At 42.9% G+C, this 17,988-nt stretch overlaps 1 protein-coding gene across 1 annotated transcript; it reads right to left on the bottom strand.

Annotated features, from left to right (window-relative positions):
- Positions 1-13,857: 13,857 nt before the first annotated feature.
- olig3 (oligodendrocyte transcription factor 3) lies at positions 13,858-14,640 on the bottom strand. Its single transcript, XM_088934225.1, has one exon. The coding sequence runs from the start codon at positions 14,638-14,640 to the stop codon at positions 13,858-13,860; it is 783 nt and encodes a 260-aa protein (XP_088790351.1).
- Between the last annotated feature and the right edge of the window lie 3,348 nt (positions 14,641-17,988).

Raw genomic sequence — 17,988 nt, 5'->3', positions numbered from 1 at the left:
CTCCAAATGGGCAGAATGAAAACTGGACATGTTGGAAGAGGAATATCAGATGTTAATATCTAAGACCGTTCTCATCTGTTTTTTATAGAGGCATACCATGAGGGACCTTACATATATATTTCAGGACAGATACACAGCACCTGGGCTTTTATGGGCACTGAGTTTTTTCTATGAACCTATTTTTGCCAAAGTTAGAAATCAGGAGAGGGGTGAATCTGTGACTGATGAGCAAGGACAGTTCGTTTTCAGCAGAGTCAGGACAGTAACATTCTCTGAGGGAGTCTCTTAACCACAGGCTGCTGGCAGACAGACAAATACTCAGTGACAGCCATTTATGGCCAGCTACTGAACACCATCTGTCACGCATTGTGGAAATACATTACTGCTCCTCAAAATGAAATGATCGCTTGATTTCCTTTGCCTTCACATTTCAGAAAAACTTCTCTGTCCCCTACAGAACATTCTCCACCACACACTTGCATCTATTATTTGATTTAAAAGCAGGAAATTCAGTCATAATATTTTATATTTTATATGTATTTTCTTCTTGGCTTGTGAAAAGAGTCAGCTACAGCATTAGCTAAGGGGACAGAATTAGGGGCGACTTCCTCACTATGGTTGTTGATTGTTAGAGAAAGAAGACATTTTGTTTCAAAATTATTGTTCTTTTATTAATGGATGCATGTAATTTAGTTTTAGTTAGTACAGTAGATCCAGGACAAGAAAATTATTTTATTTTTTTCTGAAGTAAAGAAGCTGTACTCTGAAGAGCTGTAAAGAACATAAATTGCGAATTTATCCCTTTAAATTTTAAATCTTAAATTATAGATCTACATTGTGGCTCATTCAAAGGGCTGCTTGTGGTAGGGCTACCAGCACAAATATATAACCAAAACTGTAAATGCATCCCATAGGCAAATGGTATGACATATTTTTTTCTAATAGAATAAATAATGCAGTTCTACTTTTGAAGACAAAAACAGCTCTGATAAATCAAATATTTATTTAATTCATGCTTAAACAATGAAACCATATTGTTTCCCTCTTGTATAACATAGTGTAGTATTGTATTTCACCTGTCATGATTCTAAGTAAAAATGCAAAGGCTCAGAATTAATATTTTATTCATGATAACTGGACTGAATTCTAAACAAATGTGCTTTGTTTGTTGTTATTCCCAATTTCTACCTCTCTAATTTTGAAAGGCCTAACTCAGTTACAACATTGCTGGTTCGGTCAGTAGGGAACACTGTTGGTTAACTGTCTGTCAGTGACCTCGCTCTCTGAACCTCTGATCAGGAGCAGGACCCTAACCTGGGGTGAAGACAGCAATAGGAGCTTAGAAATTACAGGACTTTTGAAAGAACATTGTGAGACAATTGCTTGTATAAAAAATTAGTACAAACTCTTATTCAAATAAATCAAGCACTAACATCTTCATGAAATACTCTACACAGAATGTTTTAATTTCATGAATGAGTAGAAAGGAGCCGAGGGACACTGTCATGTACTGGGGCCCCAAATTTCTTTTGATGGGCTCAAGGAACCCTGATTTCAAACCTGATGTGCTGCCGGTGTAGGGTTTCTTTGTTCCAGGTGGAGAAGCTGTAGGTCACCCCGTCTCAGCGGATGCAAGCAAAGGAATTTGTGTAGCAGGGCTCAGTGCACTGAGCGAGTTACAGGGGCTGATGGCACTCACCTGGAAATTCCCGAGGGCGTAGAGGAGCAGGTCTTCAGGCCAGGCGGAGTCACCTGCAGTCCAGGGAAGGGCGCAGTACATGCTCCCAGCCCCGAGCCACCAGGATCTGATTCCAGCAGAGGCAGGGAGAGCTGTGCTACTGTATGTATGTATGCAATCGAATTAATGAGAGTCAAGTCCCGCACCAGCTCCCAGCCAGCTAGACGCCCCTTCACACAAGGTGGGTCTGTGCTTTTAAAGGCAGAAGATTTTGAAGTTTTGAAGATTCCTGTTACATTAAGTCAGTTAAAACTGTACATTTGGCTTTGAACACAAATAAATTAATGTGATGGCTGTCTTTCTGTGATTATTGCCAAAATATATTCATATGATAGAATACGATTATTTCTGATGTAAATGCAATAAATGCAGCATTCTCATCTTTTTATAATTGCTGATTGTTTCAAGAGAAAATGACAGGTTACTCCTGAGACGTAGAAAGACTATGACAGGAGGGGAAAGGGAATCGTTTAGGAATAATTCCAAAGTCTTCGTTTTCTTTTGTTCGCTTTTTCTTGTGGTTACACGTTACAAGTCCAAAGTTTGGAAGCAGCTGGCAATGTGCAAAGAAGTTGGGAGTGAGAACAACTCTACCCCTCTTCTCCGATTGCTGGCTTAGTAATATCACTGTACTGTGTCAATAGACAGCTTTTGTCTCTAAAATTAGCCTAAAGAGCTTGTGGACGGCACTATGCCAAGCACAAAGGCAGCCCAGTACATCCTTCTTGTCCAGAAATCTGTTAAAGTGGGGTGGGTGTGGGAGTTGCACAGGCATTACAGAAGTAGAAGCATTCAATTTCAGCATCTGTCATTCTGTGATTTTTTTCTGGGAGGGTTTCTAGAACATAAACATTTTCCCACTGTCCTTCAGAAGCTGTTACTTGAAATAAAATTACACAAAAACCACACAAAGTAGATAAAGATGTCTGCTAGTGGAATGCTTGTGCTAGCCCATGCCTATTGCTTTTTCTTCTGGGTGCACCTCTTTGGTCTCTATCACTCAAATGTTGTGTTGTCTTTAAATCTCCATTATCTCCTTCTTTTTTATAAAGGTCTCACCCACAACCTGATTTTTAGCCATGACGTTTATTTTTTTGGTCAATGCTTTATAATTGTCAGATATTTTCTCTTTTATACCCCCTAATACAAGATCATCATTTTTTACAGAATCCGGTATACAGCTTCTGTATCTCCACCTCTCCTCTCTGGAGAGATTTTTTTTTTTCTTATAAAATATACTTTAATCAGAAAAAAAACATCGCAATAGTAAACATCTCACACATTAATTCTCCAAAAAACAACGGCGGAACGGCGGTGATTGTCCGTTATCAATCGTTGCAAGGGTGGGCGGATTTGCGCTATTATGAGAGTCCCTCCAAACCCTACCACTTGCTGTCAAACATTAATCCCTGTACAGGGTCCATAGTCCTTTCCAGCGCTCCCTTGCCGTGGGGAAACCCCATTTGGCAACGTCGCGCTTCATCCTCCTCCTGAGGTCCGCCAGGATCCTCTCCTCCAACTCCCTCGCTCCCCACTCGATGTTGTGCCGGATGAGATTGTTCCTCGCGTCCCACAGGCCTTTCTTTGTGAGGGACAGCAGCAGCCACATCAGGAACTGCGTCCCCTTGTCCAAACCGGTAGGTGCCAGTCCCAGCAGAATGTACTGGTAGCTGAGCACCGCACCCGTCTCCAGGAGTTGCATGGTGTTGTCCATTCTGCCCCACACCGCCTTGGCGAAGGGGCAGCTCCAGAACACGTGCTCCTGAGTCTCCTCGACGAAACACATGTCCCGGGGGCAATGCGGGTTCCTGGTGAGCGAGTGTCTGTAGAGGACCTCTCTGGTGGCCAGTCTCTTGTGTACGGCCATCCAGTTGAGGTCCTTCAGTTGATTGTCCAGTTCTTTAGGCTGCGTCCTTTCCCAGACTTGTCTGGGAACTTGCAGCCTTTCGTCGGCGACCAGATGCCCCCTCACCTCTTTGTACAGGGCTCTGTGGTTGGTGCAGAGCTCTGGCTGTCTCGTGGCCTCGTACCTCCTGCTCCACTTGACAGCGTGGGTGTAGAACTTCGGTCGCCTCTCTGCCTTGGGCCCAGTGTTTGACCACTGGACCAAGTGCCTCATCGGGACGGAGAGCCACAGCCTGACAAAGTACTGGTACTTGTGGCCGATGGGCTCCAGCAGCGCCCGACAGAGGTTGCAGAAAAAGATGCAGTCGAGTTTGGAGAGATAGTGCATGTGTCCTCCATCAGGGTGCCGTGCTATATTGTGACTGGAGCAAAGCATTGCTGTAGATCAGAGCACTTAAAAGCACTTCCCAGCTCGGGCTCCAGAATCGAGTGGACCACCTTTCTGTAGAGAAATAAACTACTCCAGTTACACTTCGTGTTAACTAAGGGGTTTAATCACGGGTTAAGAGCTTCTTATAACTTAAGGAAATGGAAAAAAATGGATTCTGGCCACCAAGGACCAGAGCTGGGAGCTCCTAATATAAATCCCATGCACTAGTGAAAGCCCTGAGCTCTGATTGGTCAGCTGACAAGCCTCCAGTGGGCTCAAGGGTATTGCTTTCACTACTTATATTATTCAATTATTTTTAGAGTATTACTATTCATTTTAATAAGGTACAAAATGGTATTTTTATAAATAATGCATTTTACACAGTGATAGCCTTCCTTCAACTAGTTTGTAAAGATTTCATTTTCCTTTTGGTGTAACCCAGTGTTGTACAAGCATTTTCGACATCCAAAACATGGGCCATATTTTACCAGATGTCTTAATGATTTTTCCTCGCAAAGTTCTCACGATTGTTCCCTATTAATAAAGGCTGGAGATGACCAGGCACCTTCCGCCCCCCAGACATTGAAGTAAACAGCTTCAGAAACGCAAGGAAAAGCTGTGAAGCAGGAGGCTCGAGGCGAGAAGACAGTTTGCACCTCTAGGCTTTTGTGACCAGGTCCTGAAAAAACAGAGGACACTGTCACTTTAATGGAACAATTAACATGCAAATTAGCTCCAACAATTAATGGCTGTAGCAAAATGCTCTTATGATGGAAATATGCTTTCTGTTTTGGCTGCATGTTGCAAACATTTGTCTACGAAATCAGCTGACGGCTGCCCCTGGGCATTTCCCGAGAGAGAAGAGAAATGGTCTGTGCACCTGCCACCCAATTCAGCCACAAAAAAAGGGACCTGACACATAGAGCAGGAGATGATATGCATAATGAACTGCATTCAGCCTGTCAGGAGAGTCAATAACTTATCTCTGCAACTGCCTTTGTTCCTCTGGGCAGCAGCTACTCTGATCCGGCGGAGGTACTTATTCAACTAAAATTTATTTTCAATTGCAGCCCCCAGTGCTGCCCGGCACAAGCCTGGCTTTGACAGAAGCCTTTTGCTCAGGGCTAAACCATTGTTCAAGTTCATGTCTATTGTGTGGGCCTTTTGATCTAAGTTAGGAGCTTAACAAGCTGCTTTGAGAAAGGAAATCTGAAGTGTTTCGAATAACAGGTGTGTCTTCTGAAGATGTCTGGCCATTTGTCAGATCGCTTAAAAAAAGAAGGGGCCACTTAGCAAAGTCATTTTTTACTGCTATTATGGAATTATTCATGAGCTCCTTGTCCTAAAATTGCAACGAACCCTGTTATGTTACTTCTAATGAGCTTCATCTGTTTAACACGAGGGATCTGGATTCTCTTGAAAGTGCTCCTAAAGACTCTAAATGCTAGAAAAACCGGAGGGAGAATGAAAAATGGACACAGTCTTTGGCATGAAGTCACAGAAGCAATTTCAGATGTTTAATAGGCAGAGGAATGTCCCATTAGGTCACGAATGGTAGAGACAGTGTTGTTCTCAAACATTTCTAGGACTCTGTACTACAAACACATGGTGTGGTTTAATAAGAGTCTCTGTGTATTCCTTGTTAGAAAAGCTTTAGTCACATATTTCCTGTGTCATAAAATAGGTTCAGATCCAGAGGTATTTAATGGTCCCAATATATTTTATTCCAGTTAGGGCAGTTTCTGAAAAAGCAGCTTGCATGATCCATGGAAACGAACTCTTCGCTGAAGGTTTTAACTTGCCGGTGATTATTGTGGTAAAATGCCACACTGCCAATGTGGGACCAGTTGAGCAGGAGCAGTGTTGGGATCAGTTTGAGCACAATAAGAATGAGCCATATATCCTGGGTTGAGCTGCCTGTCCACAGAAATGTTAGAAGGATTAATCCACTAACACTCCGCTTCTCGAGACCTTTTAAAACAGTTTGGTTTGGCACATTTGGTAAGATGGTAGGTTAGGACAAGATGGCATCTTTTGTCTGAACTACGTACCTCAGTTATCTGTGAAGAATCACCTACTTTCCTTAGTCACCTGACCCATAGGAAGATGACAGCTGGTTGAGTGACATTTAAAAACCAGGAAGTAGGGACTCACAGTGTTGTTCTGCATCTGCTGTTTCGGGACAGACAGCAGATCCATTTTAGTGCACGCACCCACTACAGCAGCCAATCCGCTGGCCAGCCTGTGGAATGTGGAATTGGGAAATTTCCCAATTTGAAACATTAGACTTGGATTAAGAGTTTGGGGATTTAAACGAGAGGTATGTATTTTAATGTTGACAAGCAGCTTAGCTGCTTTACAGAGAGGGACACCTAAAGAAGTAAAGTTAGAGCTTGGACAGGTCAAGGGTTGTGTTTTTTTGTTCTGAACATTTTATGTAAATAAAGGAGCGTTGGTTTTTCATCTTGCAGCTGTGTTTATGTGTCTGTTTCCCCAGAGACCAGCCTGTTCAAATCCATAAGCATTGGTTCAGCACTTAACACATTAGAAGCGCCAAGGTCCTATAAAGATCTGGAATCCAGGTGCCAAGTTTAACTACCCCTGGACTAGATTGGACTTGGGCCTCCCCATTAATTGATCTGCTTTCTGTCCAACAGAAAGGTTGGACAGTCACTGTCCACTCATGCTCCACACTCGCTGACGTGTTCAGCAGGGTCTGCGGGAATCCTTCGGTCATTCCTGAGGCGGACTGGACTTCAGCACAGGGATGTCCTCCTGAGGCATTGTCTCACACTGCCTCATGCAGTGGCATCAGTTATCATTGTTGAGCACAGGGTCCTTTTCTGCTCATCCACAATGGCTGTTTAGCGGCCTCCTCACTGATACATGGGTTTCTGTGACCTTGCATTCCTCATGCAATAAAATTAGGAGCTGTGAGATAAACAGTGATGACGATGGAACCGGATGATGAGTCAGTCTTGGCGAGAAGTCGGGACACTGTCTCCCAGCTTGTGGTCTGTCATGGACACCTGTCTTTGGCTGTAATGTCGTGCCAGATGAGAAATTGCTGGCTCTGAATACCAGTGACTGTGAGCGACAATGAGCCAACTTCATTCAGCCTACAACATACCGGTGCTGTTCTCATCTCTGAGGTGACAGGTGACCAGTGATTTTCTTCACTGGTCACCTGTGACCAAACAACTCTCTCATTAAGGAAGTGAGTTAATCCAGTACTTATGCAACAAAGTTGCTCATTTGTATCATGGTCAGTCGTATATGATTAATTAATATTACTCCAACAACCTCTAATCACTACCTAAAACCTGTGCGATTCATTTTATTGCATGCAGTAGTGCTGGAAACAGAATCCTTCCCTCATTTCTTTAGGCGATGGTGGGGGTCCTTGAAATTTTTACTGCTGTAGCTTAGAATAGCGAGTCCTTGCTGCAGTTTTAAACTGTAAATACTGTCAAGAATGTCTTAGAAATTGGATTGTACCTAGCACTGTATGTAATTATTATGATTTTGGAGACAAAAGATGCAGGTTTAAATGGAGCCTATAAATTAATCTGAAACTTTAATTAAATGGTAGTTTGAAATTTCTCCAAACTGTACTGCTGCCACTGTTTAACATCACTTATTCTCAGCAATGAGACCGGACGCCGGGGTAATGTGCGATCAGCAGTCTTCTTGTTTAACTTGTCATTTCAAGTAAAGAAAATAACAACGAGAAAACGAATTAATTATTAACTGCAAGTCCAAGTACAACAATTTTCCAATTGCACTGGTACAAATAATTACACAATTAGGGACCTGCCCCTTACATAAGGATATAATATCGGAGCGCTAGATGGAAGCCGAGAGGGACAGGACTTTCTTCCAGATGCGAGTGCCTGCACACGGCGTAGAATCCATCTGTTCGAGCGCAGCCTGGGGATTGTTTCCCACACGGTAATGAAGAGCTCAGTATAGTCACCTTAGGAGAGCTCTGACACATTATTCCACAGTCTACATGAGGATTGTCACTCAGGAGCAAGAATAAAAGACACTTGAATCTACCATTCGCGTTAATTTAACGATTTAATTGTATTTATCGAATTGTTATATATATATATGATAATATTGTCTATACTGTATTATTACGTTGTTCTGTTTATTGAGTGCGATGTTGCTATGGCTTATTTTGGCTTTTTTGGTTGAATAAACACTTGTAGTGCGAAAGGCGGTTGGGGGCTTTTGCAGTGTCTTATTTCCCAGATCATGAAATAAATTGGAAGTATCGAACTGTTCCCGTGCTTGGAAAACGATTTTTGAAGGTCCTGCGAAGCGTCTCGCCTGAGTTTCCCTGTCATTTCCAGCGCCAGGAAAATGTGTGAAGAGCGCTGTAGCGTCCGGTTGCGTTTCTTGTGTTTGATTAATCGATTGTTTGGCTCTGATCAAAGGGAGACTATCGATACTGAAACAACAGTATCCATGGATAGAGGCCTGTCAAAGCATGACATAATTTTATACTTGGCTTTAATTCTTGCGAGGAAAATAAATTGTTTAAAAACCAGGCGTAAATAGATTTACAAAAAACAGAAATGGAAACGCAAAGACATAAACGTGCAGGGCACACTGTGCACACGGACTGTGGTGCACGTTTGTATAGTTAAATACTGCCTAATAAGCTCTAAACTATTCCTAGTTAGGAAAGCTGAAAACTTAGAACAATTGACGATTAAACAGCAAGAGTGCGCGGCGTAGCAATTAATTAATTACATATAATTAAACATTAAAGAGCGGGGATCAACACCGTTTCGGGTTTAACGGAGTGGACGCTCCCAGCCAAGGTTACAACGATAAGATCTACAGGTGCCTCAACAGGCGAGTTACTGTGCTTTGCGACGGTTTAACAGATACCAGTGTAGTTAAATAAATCCTGACCAGGGAAAGGGTGCGAATTTGTGCTTTTTGATGGGACTGAAAGTCCCCATGTACTTTGGGTGTTTTTTTTCTTCCTGTCAGGTACCGGTAAGTAATCGAGTAACAACAGGGAGCTGCTGGCATGACTGTCGTAGGATCTCACCCTTTGAGGGGCAGCCAATTTCAAACCAAACAAAGCCGTTAGCGTTTTGGACTTTATATTAAATTAACACGAAAACGTCTCCTGCGAACGAATCTTCTGTTCACGGAGGTGTAATGACAATCAGCATTTCTGATGAGTCTCCTACAGGGAAGAGTTTTATTAACTGCAGCGTAATTACAGCAAACGGAGGAAACCGACAGGATAGAGAAAACGCCGAGAATCCTCTCATTTACTTTTAACAGCAACCTAGAATAGACAGGATGGGCTGGCGGTAATTAAAGATTAGTTTATATTTACCGTTTTACCATTTCGCAGAAACTATAATAGGAGCTAAGCATAAATTCAAGATGAACCACAGATGCAATTTAAACGCGCTTGAAAGAACCCAACCCAACGCACAGCAGTCATTCCTGTAGATGCAACTGTTCTTCATTCTCAACTGAATAGTGCGGTTCTGCGACTAGCAATCCACAAAACTGGAGCAGTTGAATTGATTATAAAACAGCTGGATCTAAACGAGGACAGAGAGACGTGAAGATTGCGCTTGAATGAAAAAAATGTTAGTGATCAAAATATACGAAGCTGCACTTATTCCCTAAACTTGTAGATCAGATTTAGAATTGTTATAGCTATGCGTTAAATATTTGAACAGAATTTAATATTCGTTTTGGAATTCAAAGGCGCAACGAAGTATTGTTTTCTCAACAGGTTTAGGGTAGAGGAGGTTATATTCTAGGAATAAAGCAACCCGACTGTACTTTCTCCTAGATTAGTTTGTCAGGGAGACATGTCGTCTGTTCTCTTCTCTGTTTATCTAGGATGGTAAGATGATCGTGACACGGGGTGGTTTGTTAATCATCCCGCAGGCGAATTTTCTTTCAGCTTGTTAGACTTCAGTTTGGTCACAAAACGTTAACATTTGGAATCGCGGATTACTGTATTTCTGTGAGCAGCTGCGGTTTCGTTCATTCCAACTGTAATAACGTTACAGGCGATATAAAAAGGGAAGGGCGTTATATAAAAGCGGAAAGGAGAAACTCGCAGAAGTACAACTAACAATATTATTAAACACAGCGGCCTCGCTACCCAGCCCGTTACCCTAAGCATCTGAGAGAAGTGCTACGAACTTTGTGCAAAAAAATTCTTACAGGTCCAATCTAGTATGTCAGTCTGAGGACAGAAGAGCGGAGTGAAGGGGTTTGTTCGGACGTGAGACGGGTCTATCATGACTGAAAACACCACCGTGTTACGGTCCCCAGTTAAATCTGCCCGTTGACATTTTCATCAACCCGTGAAGTAGAAAACTGATTTTTTTTCTCCTTGTGATGTAATAGCGAGGACCGCGAAGTAAGAGGGGTTAGTTCAAGAGAGTTTACAGTCGAGTGGAACATCTTTCGGTAACGCTCATACACCTGCTGATAAATTCTGATGGTTTCCCTGAGAACGTACAGGTGTCTTTGTCCGTCAATATGTTTGCAATATATTTGCTCAGGAGCCCTTCCCATAGCAGGTTTTAAAGGCCGTGGAGGTTCTTCCTTTTACTGAATAAGTAAGGAATTGTACATTTGTCACAAGCCTCCTGTGTCTGTCGGCGAGATACAGTAGCCATCTTAAACTGAAGCTGCTCCAGTCGATTGTGTGTGTGTGTGTCCCCTTTCAGTCCATCTGGAACACCCTCTCCGTCAGTGCTCTGCCTCTGTGCAACTGTATCCCAAAACACAAAGTGTTCCCCTCTTTCATTCACCCCATCTAAAACAGTTACTTTGAGGAAAAGAACTTGAGCTTCACAACGAGAAAGTTACAAAAGGCTTTTAATCCACTGGCTCATTTACATGTTATAAGAGTGAGGACGGAATGCATAATCTTTTGCATTTAGCGCCCTGTAATCCCCACTTTCTCTCTGATGTGTTTCTCTCCCTGTTCCCCCAAGAACAATTAACTTGTAATCTCCACAAACATACATTCTGCTGTCTTCCATCTGATCCGGGCTGGGGGAAAGAAAATGGGTCTGGGCTTCTCCGGCAGCTCCACGTTTCCAGGGGGTCTGGTTTTGCGCATTTTCAGGATTCAAATCGCTTAGGGAACTGGCTCAACAGCTAACTTCGCAGGGCGTGTAAAAGTAAAGCATTTGTTTTAATTCAAGCCCTTTCTTGTGAATCTTGTGTAGTTAGGCCTTGCAGCAGTAATTATGTGTATTCGTTCGTTAGGTAGAGCAAGTTTCAAGGGCGTTTTAAAATGCAATGCGAGAATTCTTCGGCATCAAACAACTCGTCTATTGGTAAAGGACATTTAATTGACTGAATTATTTTACAATTAGTTTTACATTGGTTTCTAGGGCAGATGGATATTTCTATGGGCATTTTAGATTATCGGTAACAGTGAATATATATATAGATGAACATTTTGTTCAAAGAGCACAAGTGCCCCTGCTAAAAATATGTGTAAATGATTCGTAATGAATACCGGCCTTGGTCTGGGATGACAGACCATGGGTGTTGATGTGTTTGATTAGCACAACAAGCAGGCAGATGGATATCCGATATCTGAAATACTGTAGATGCCAGAGCGGCAGAGTGCGCATCTGCACGCATTTTGCTTCAGTTTGGTCTCGACGCCGGAGGAGACGCCGCCTGTCGAGCTGGAGCGGCCCGTGAGCTCCTGGCGCTCTTCTGGAGGCAGGTCCTCCAGCGAGCAGCGCGCTCGCCGACCCCGGCAGAGGCCGGTCGAAGCCGAGTGAACCAATCGGTGAACTGTGCTTACATGTCACAACGAAATAATTTCGATCTATATCATGTGAATGTTCTCTCTTCAATGCACGCCTTTCCCTTGGTTGATTGGCACATATGAAGATATAATTTAAAATTTATCTAGAACATGATCCCCCCTCAGGACGTCCAGATTTCAAAACGTGCAAGAACGGAAATTTTTGAAAGTCGTATTTAGTTTAGGTTTAATTTCGAGTCCTTCGCGCTGAAGAGCCATTGAAATATCTTGAGAAACTTTTTGGACAATTCGTGTGCTTTTCCCGTAATCTGTAAATGATCAATTACATCATTTCTGATTTTTGCTAGCCAGAAAAATCCGAGATTAGCCCTCTGAAACAAAAAAAATCGTTTGTAACGTTTGTTCTAACGTATTGCTTAACAACTAGACTCCGGATTCCATAGCCTGGAGTCTGCTCGACAGCTGTCCTGTCTGGGATTTAGTCCGTTTCTTCCGAGAGGGATTCTGGATTGCAGTGGGACAGCAATGACCCTTCCCAAGGAAAAAAAAACAATGGTTTTTTGTTACTAGAGGGATGGATGGAAATTATTGTTTTCCCCGTTGACATTTATGAGCACCTGAACTGCCGAAATGAGGTGTAAAAATAGCCAGCACTTTCGACTGGATTAGATTTACTTTGGGATTAATTCACCAAGGTGATCTCTTTTAAACCGTTCCTGAATGGTTTAATTTATACTGAAAATAATTTGTATTAAATATTGGTGGAGCTATTTCTAGACATGCTGAAAGATAAAACATTCTTAGGTACAGGACTATTCCGTTAATCGCTTCTATACCTGAGCGTACTATCTGTTGTAACCTTGATATATCTATCGCATACATCGTTAGTAGATGAGCTTTTTCTTAAGCCTTTTCAGGGTCTAGTCACTTACATGGCTGTTTATGTGAGAGATGTTTACAAACATTTAAAAATAAAGTAGCTCAATTCTGTTTTAAAATGCTCATTAGACTGTGTGTATTAAATGAGTGACGTATTTCTGAAAGTCTTCTTCATTTCCTCCAGCTTTTTGGCAACGCCACCTGCAAGATTTAGGATTTAAAGAGAACAGTTACAAAATGAAGCAAGTGCACGATCCCTTGAAATTCGCACAGAGGACAAACCAGGACTTTACTTGTTTTTATTATAAACGTTTTTTATTGAAATCTCGTCCAGAAACACTGGGCAATAATAAATATATCAATAATCGTCAGGAATGTACAAAAATAAAGACAAAAGGTTGTCTCTGGGCATAACAAAATATTTCCAACAAAATCAAACATGTCTTGTAGCAAGTGTAACCACAGAAGCTGGAAAAAGTCAAAGAGAACATACAAATGGGCACAAGTACATCACTGAAATAGAAACTGTCATCAGCATTGAACAATAACACTGAAGAAATAATATATCTTGCTCTGTTTTCTTATCTGGAAATATATACACCCGGGGAAATATTTTTTGCTTGCAGAATGCAATTTCAAATCCTTGTTACAAGGAAACCAACGCATTCTTAAATCCAGCAAACTACGCCTGTTACAGAAAGATTCGGCTTAAAGCTGCACGCAGCCTCTTCACGTTTTCCCGTCTCTTACAGCTCGGTTTGATTGTGTTCAGTTAAACAATATTGGGGCACGGGAGTTACCTCTCTCATCTCCAGTCACCCAGTATTCGGGAGAGCCTAGGCCTGGCGTTTTTAGAAGAAGACACGTATTTACATCTTATGAGGCGTTTTAGTAAACGGTGACAGAACGAGAAACTTCGGAAGCTGAGACACTAAATAACCAGCAGAAAACAGTTACCTTGAAAAATTATATGTTTTCAGACAAAATCCTTGTTACAAGGAAGAAAGCTTGTAGGTTTGGTAATGTCAAAAAAAACAAACGGTAGATCACGTTTTTCAAAAGCATGCAAAATAACGTTGGATTCTTCCCCGTCCGGTTTAAAATCCCCTTGAAGAACGACACGCAGAGTAACACTTTTTAGTCTTTATCCGCCCTTGGCCCGGCAGTCCTCGTTTATTTCAATACGTCCTTGTTCTCCGCTGAGAGTCTCGTCAGGCCGGTGGAGGTTATGGCAGAAAGGTGTGGGGGGGGAGGAACTTGGCAGATCGTGCACGGGCAAGGTAGACCTGCCCAGTGCTGGAAACCGCCGCCCAGCTGGAGTGGCGGTGTAGGGGGAGTCTTCAGCAGGGAATGGGGGCTTCGGATGGAGGTAAGTCCCGGCAAAGTCGTGGAGAGCGTGGACGAGGTGGTGGAAGACAGCGCGCTACCGAGGAGCGGGTGCACTTGGTGGCTAGGGTTCCCGGCGTGACCGCCGGCGTGACCGACTGATCCGCAGTGAAAGGCGGAGTGGTGCCCGCCGTAAATCTCGCCCACCAGCCTCTTCATCTCGTCCAGCGAGCTGGTGAGCATCAGGATGTAGTTGCGGGCGAGCAGCAGGGTGGCGATTTTGGAGAGCTTCCTCACCGAGGGGCCGTGCGCGTAGGGCATCACCTCCCTGAGCCCGTCCATGGCCAGGTTCAAGTCGTGCATGCGCTTGCGCTCCCGCCCGTTGATTTTCAGCCTGAGCTGCTGCATCTCCTGCTCCGAGGCCTGCTTCTTGAGTTTGTACTTGCTCCCTCCCGTCGCTTTCTCCCCGTTCCTGGACAGGTGCTCGCTCGTCATCTTCTGCAGGAGCTCGCTCTGAGTGGAAGACACCGAGCTGAGCCGGCCGTCTTGCAGGTGGTGGTCTCGGAGATACATCCCATCCATTTCTGGCGAAGACGCTCTGCTAGAGACAGAGCTGGAGTCAGAATTCATTTTATCACTTCGGCTGAGTAGGAGGTCGCTTTCCTCAATGTCTCTGCCTCTTATTTGGTTTAAGTCACTCTTACTTGATCACCTGATGCTGTCGTTGGAGTTTCCTTCTTTAGTTTCCCAAGTGGAGTTTGTAAGAAGTCAACGCTCTCAGTGCATGCTGGTGTGCCTTGTTTACTTTTTATCTTGAGGGTGCACCTCTTTCTCTGTGCCGAGGTAACACAAGGATCTGGGTATTTATAGAGCTGCTTGAGTGTAGGGAAACAAAAAGAGCCCTCCTATTCATAATGGTCTTGTTAGGATGACGTCCCCATTATACAGGGCGGTGCGCTTTGACTGTCCCATTTTCCAAGGAAGCCCTATTCATATTCATTGTAATGCCACCGTGGGGGGATACTTCTGCTGTGGACAATCTGAAACCAAGGCAACTTGCAAACACTTTTCTGTACTCACCAGAGAATGACTGGGTTAGTTAAAAACGTGTTATCTAGTAACTGAATCACCTCTTAGAATCCGCAAAAAAAAAAAATGATGCCTTCTCGTGATTGTTTTCCTGAACAATCTTATTAAGCCAGCTGGGAAATGTAGAGTACTCGTAAACTTGACTGCGTCTACCTCATGGTTTAAAAAACAAAAAGAAAGAAAGAAACGGATTTGTGGATTGAGGTGACTTGTGGTGTGCTTTGGGCTGGTTAATGGTAACGGATTTTGACAGCCGTGTTCAACTTAGTGCTGGTTTAGATTCACTCCAGGCGGGTGCGAGGGTTATGGTCTTAATTTTCCATGAACGGGAAGAACCGCAGGTAAATATATACTTTTTGTTTTAATGGGACGTGTTGAGTATCATGTCAAATGCAATCACATAGAAATTACGAAGGGACCCGACACCGTGCACACGCAGGAAGAATAAAGTTTTGACAACACTCGAGAATCCGTTTGGATTGATGGCGGTGCAGGAATCGCATCATAATATTTTAGTCCCGTTTGTCTGCTAGTTTGAAATAATTTCCGTGTAGTTTCCGTTTTCTCTTCAATCCCTGCCTTCTTCTCTAACACGGCCTGCAGGCTTCCGAAGTCCCACCTCAAGACCGCAGTGTAATTATTTGCTTGTTTATAAAATGAATTAAATTCGTAGGAAGTTATAGTTCTAATGATATACCGTTGTGTATACTGTATATTTTATGGTGTAAAGTAAATTATTTTATTCGTGTAAGTGGGCTTTCTATCTACATTTAGAGACGGGGAAGGTTTCACAGTTTTGAGTAATTTTCAAGTAGATAGTGCAACGTTGCTGTACAAAATTATTTTCTCCCGAATAAAATGAAGAATTCGTCAATGATTAATCCATCTACTACATTCTGCTGCCGCCATTGCAGAAAAGTGGATTGGATTCAGATGGTGTTGGCCATATGTGTAGCCTTTTATTACGGACAAGCTGCCAACTTATTAACACTTAAACGCATGTGTTAAGCAGGTACATGAAATCATCAATATCAAGTTAAATAACGTTGTTGCTCCAATGTTGCGATTAACTGTTTTCCCTACAAGTAAACTGCAAGAATGACATATTGCGAACATTGTGCAAGAATTCGACAAGCAAATGGACGTACAATTAAGAATAAAACCTGTTTGTTCGGAATCTATAAACACCACTGATCGAGTACTGTACAAGTGGAGCCAGTGCTATTCAGTGTAGCGTTTTAACTGTAGGTAGGCAACAAGACGCTTGAACATCAGTGGGAGGATGTCGGCGGCGCTGTCCGCGGTGGTCAGTGGTGGCATGGAACTCTTTTCCTAGGATCGATCTAAAATGTGCTCAGATGGTTTCAGGTTATGTTGTTGGCCAAGCCATGAGACAGCTGTGATTCACAGTCTTCCCATTTTGGCTGCGCGGATTCGTGTGGGGGTTCAGGAGGATATCTTCCACAGAATGATTGCCTTGCCCAGACTGGAAAGGTCTGAAGAATGCGCGCGTCCTTGCGAGGCAATAATTGTCTTTTGACTTCTCCTAAATTAGACCTTGTCAAAAAACGGCCGTGCAATGTCCGGTGCTGGGGACATTTCTTAACAGGGCACTGACCACTGCATGACCCCTGTTTAAAAGCACATCTCAGGTCCCGAAGCCCCTCCACAATGAGGCTACCTCCGGCCTGTGTCTGTTCTTACTCATAGAAAGTATTCGGATCACGATATGTCATCGCATAGATATGCCATTTTATGAAAGATAAACGAATGCGTAATTGACCTTGAAGTGAATCAACACTTAAAGTCAAATGACGGATAATGCCAACGATTAAAGAAATAAACGAAGTGCGAATATGAATTCCTTTATGAATAGAAGACGGAGGAAAAAAACACACAAAACCATTTTGAACGCAGTAAGACAAATCTGCTCTACAGGTAAAATTGTGTGCTGACGTTGCGAGGCTGAAGAAACGACAAACAGATCCTCTGGTCGTATTAAGATTAATCGACTCTCGGAGTTTAAAATTAATTTTTGACAGGGTTAAAAACGAAGACAGCCTGACGTCATGCCCGTCGTGACCAACAGGATGCGCCGAGAACGAGCGAGCAGGCGTCCCCCCGCGCACACGGAGCGGACGGTAAAAACACAACCGCTCCGCTGTTCGGAGTGAAAACGGCGCCGAGGGCTGCGGACAGGCGTCACACCGAATCCTTCACCCAGTTTAAACGGAGAAAAATCAATCGGCTTCGTCACCAAGTCTGACAGACAGACAGACAGGGAGTAGAACTGAACTAGCTATTAACCCGAACGCTAACCACAAGAGTGTAAACAATCAACCTAAAAAAATAACCGAAGACGTGTTTGGGGTATACACCAATAGAACCCGATTTCAATGAATTCAGTGAATAAAACTAAAACTAAAAAGAAAGCGAAGTTATAGGGGAAAAAACAAGAAACCGTTAAATCTTACTCGGGTCTATGCGAAAAGACGAATTCCTAACGCACGAAATTGTATATGGTTAATAAAGTGATCCAAAATCCAAACAGTCGCTTAGAATAGGAACCGCGGGGCCGAATAACTCAAACGATAAAAAGATTGATAGGCCTCCCTTGCAATAAAAGTTTTATTTAATGGAAATGTAATACAACATGTAAAATAAAACATAATGTAAAGGGGAAAAAAGAACGGAACGAAATTAACTACAAAACTACGTTCGTTATCGAAATAACCTGAGTTATAAAAGTCTGGAGAAACGAAATATTTTTTAAGGAACAAGTAATAGGTTTATTCCAAGCTGAAAAGAGAAGAGAGAAAACACAATGTTTCGGCTGTGAAGCCTTCTTCCATATATAAGCTAAATGTGTGTATAGTTACCAGAAGAACA

The sequence above is a fragment of the Atractosteus spatula genome, chromosome 15, assembly GCF_055471065.1.
Source record: "Atractosteus spatula isolate fAtrSpa1 chromosome 15, fAtrSpa1.hap1, whole genome shotgun sequence".
Taxonomy (NCBI): Eukaryota; Metazoa; Chordata; class Actinopteri; order Semionotiformes; family Lepisosteidae; genus Atractosteus; species Atractosteus spatula.
This window is presented reverse-complemented; position numbering and strand designations above follow the sequence as displayed.

What these genes read in the sequence shown, in the direction of transcription:
- olig3 (XM_088934225.1), bottom strand. Translation starts at nt 14,640, where the DNA reads ATGAATTCTGACTCCAGCTCTGTCTCTAGCAGAGCGTCTTCGCCAGAA.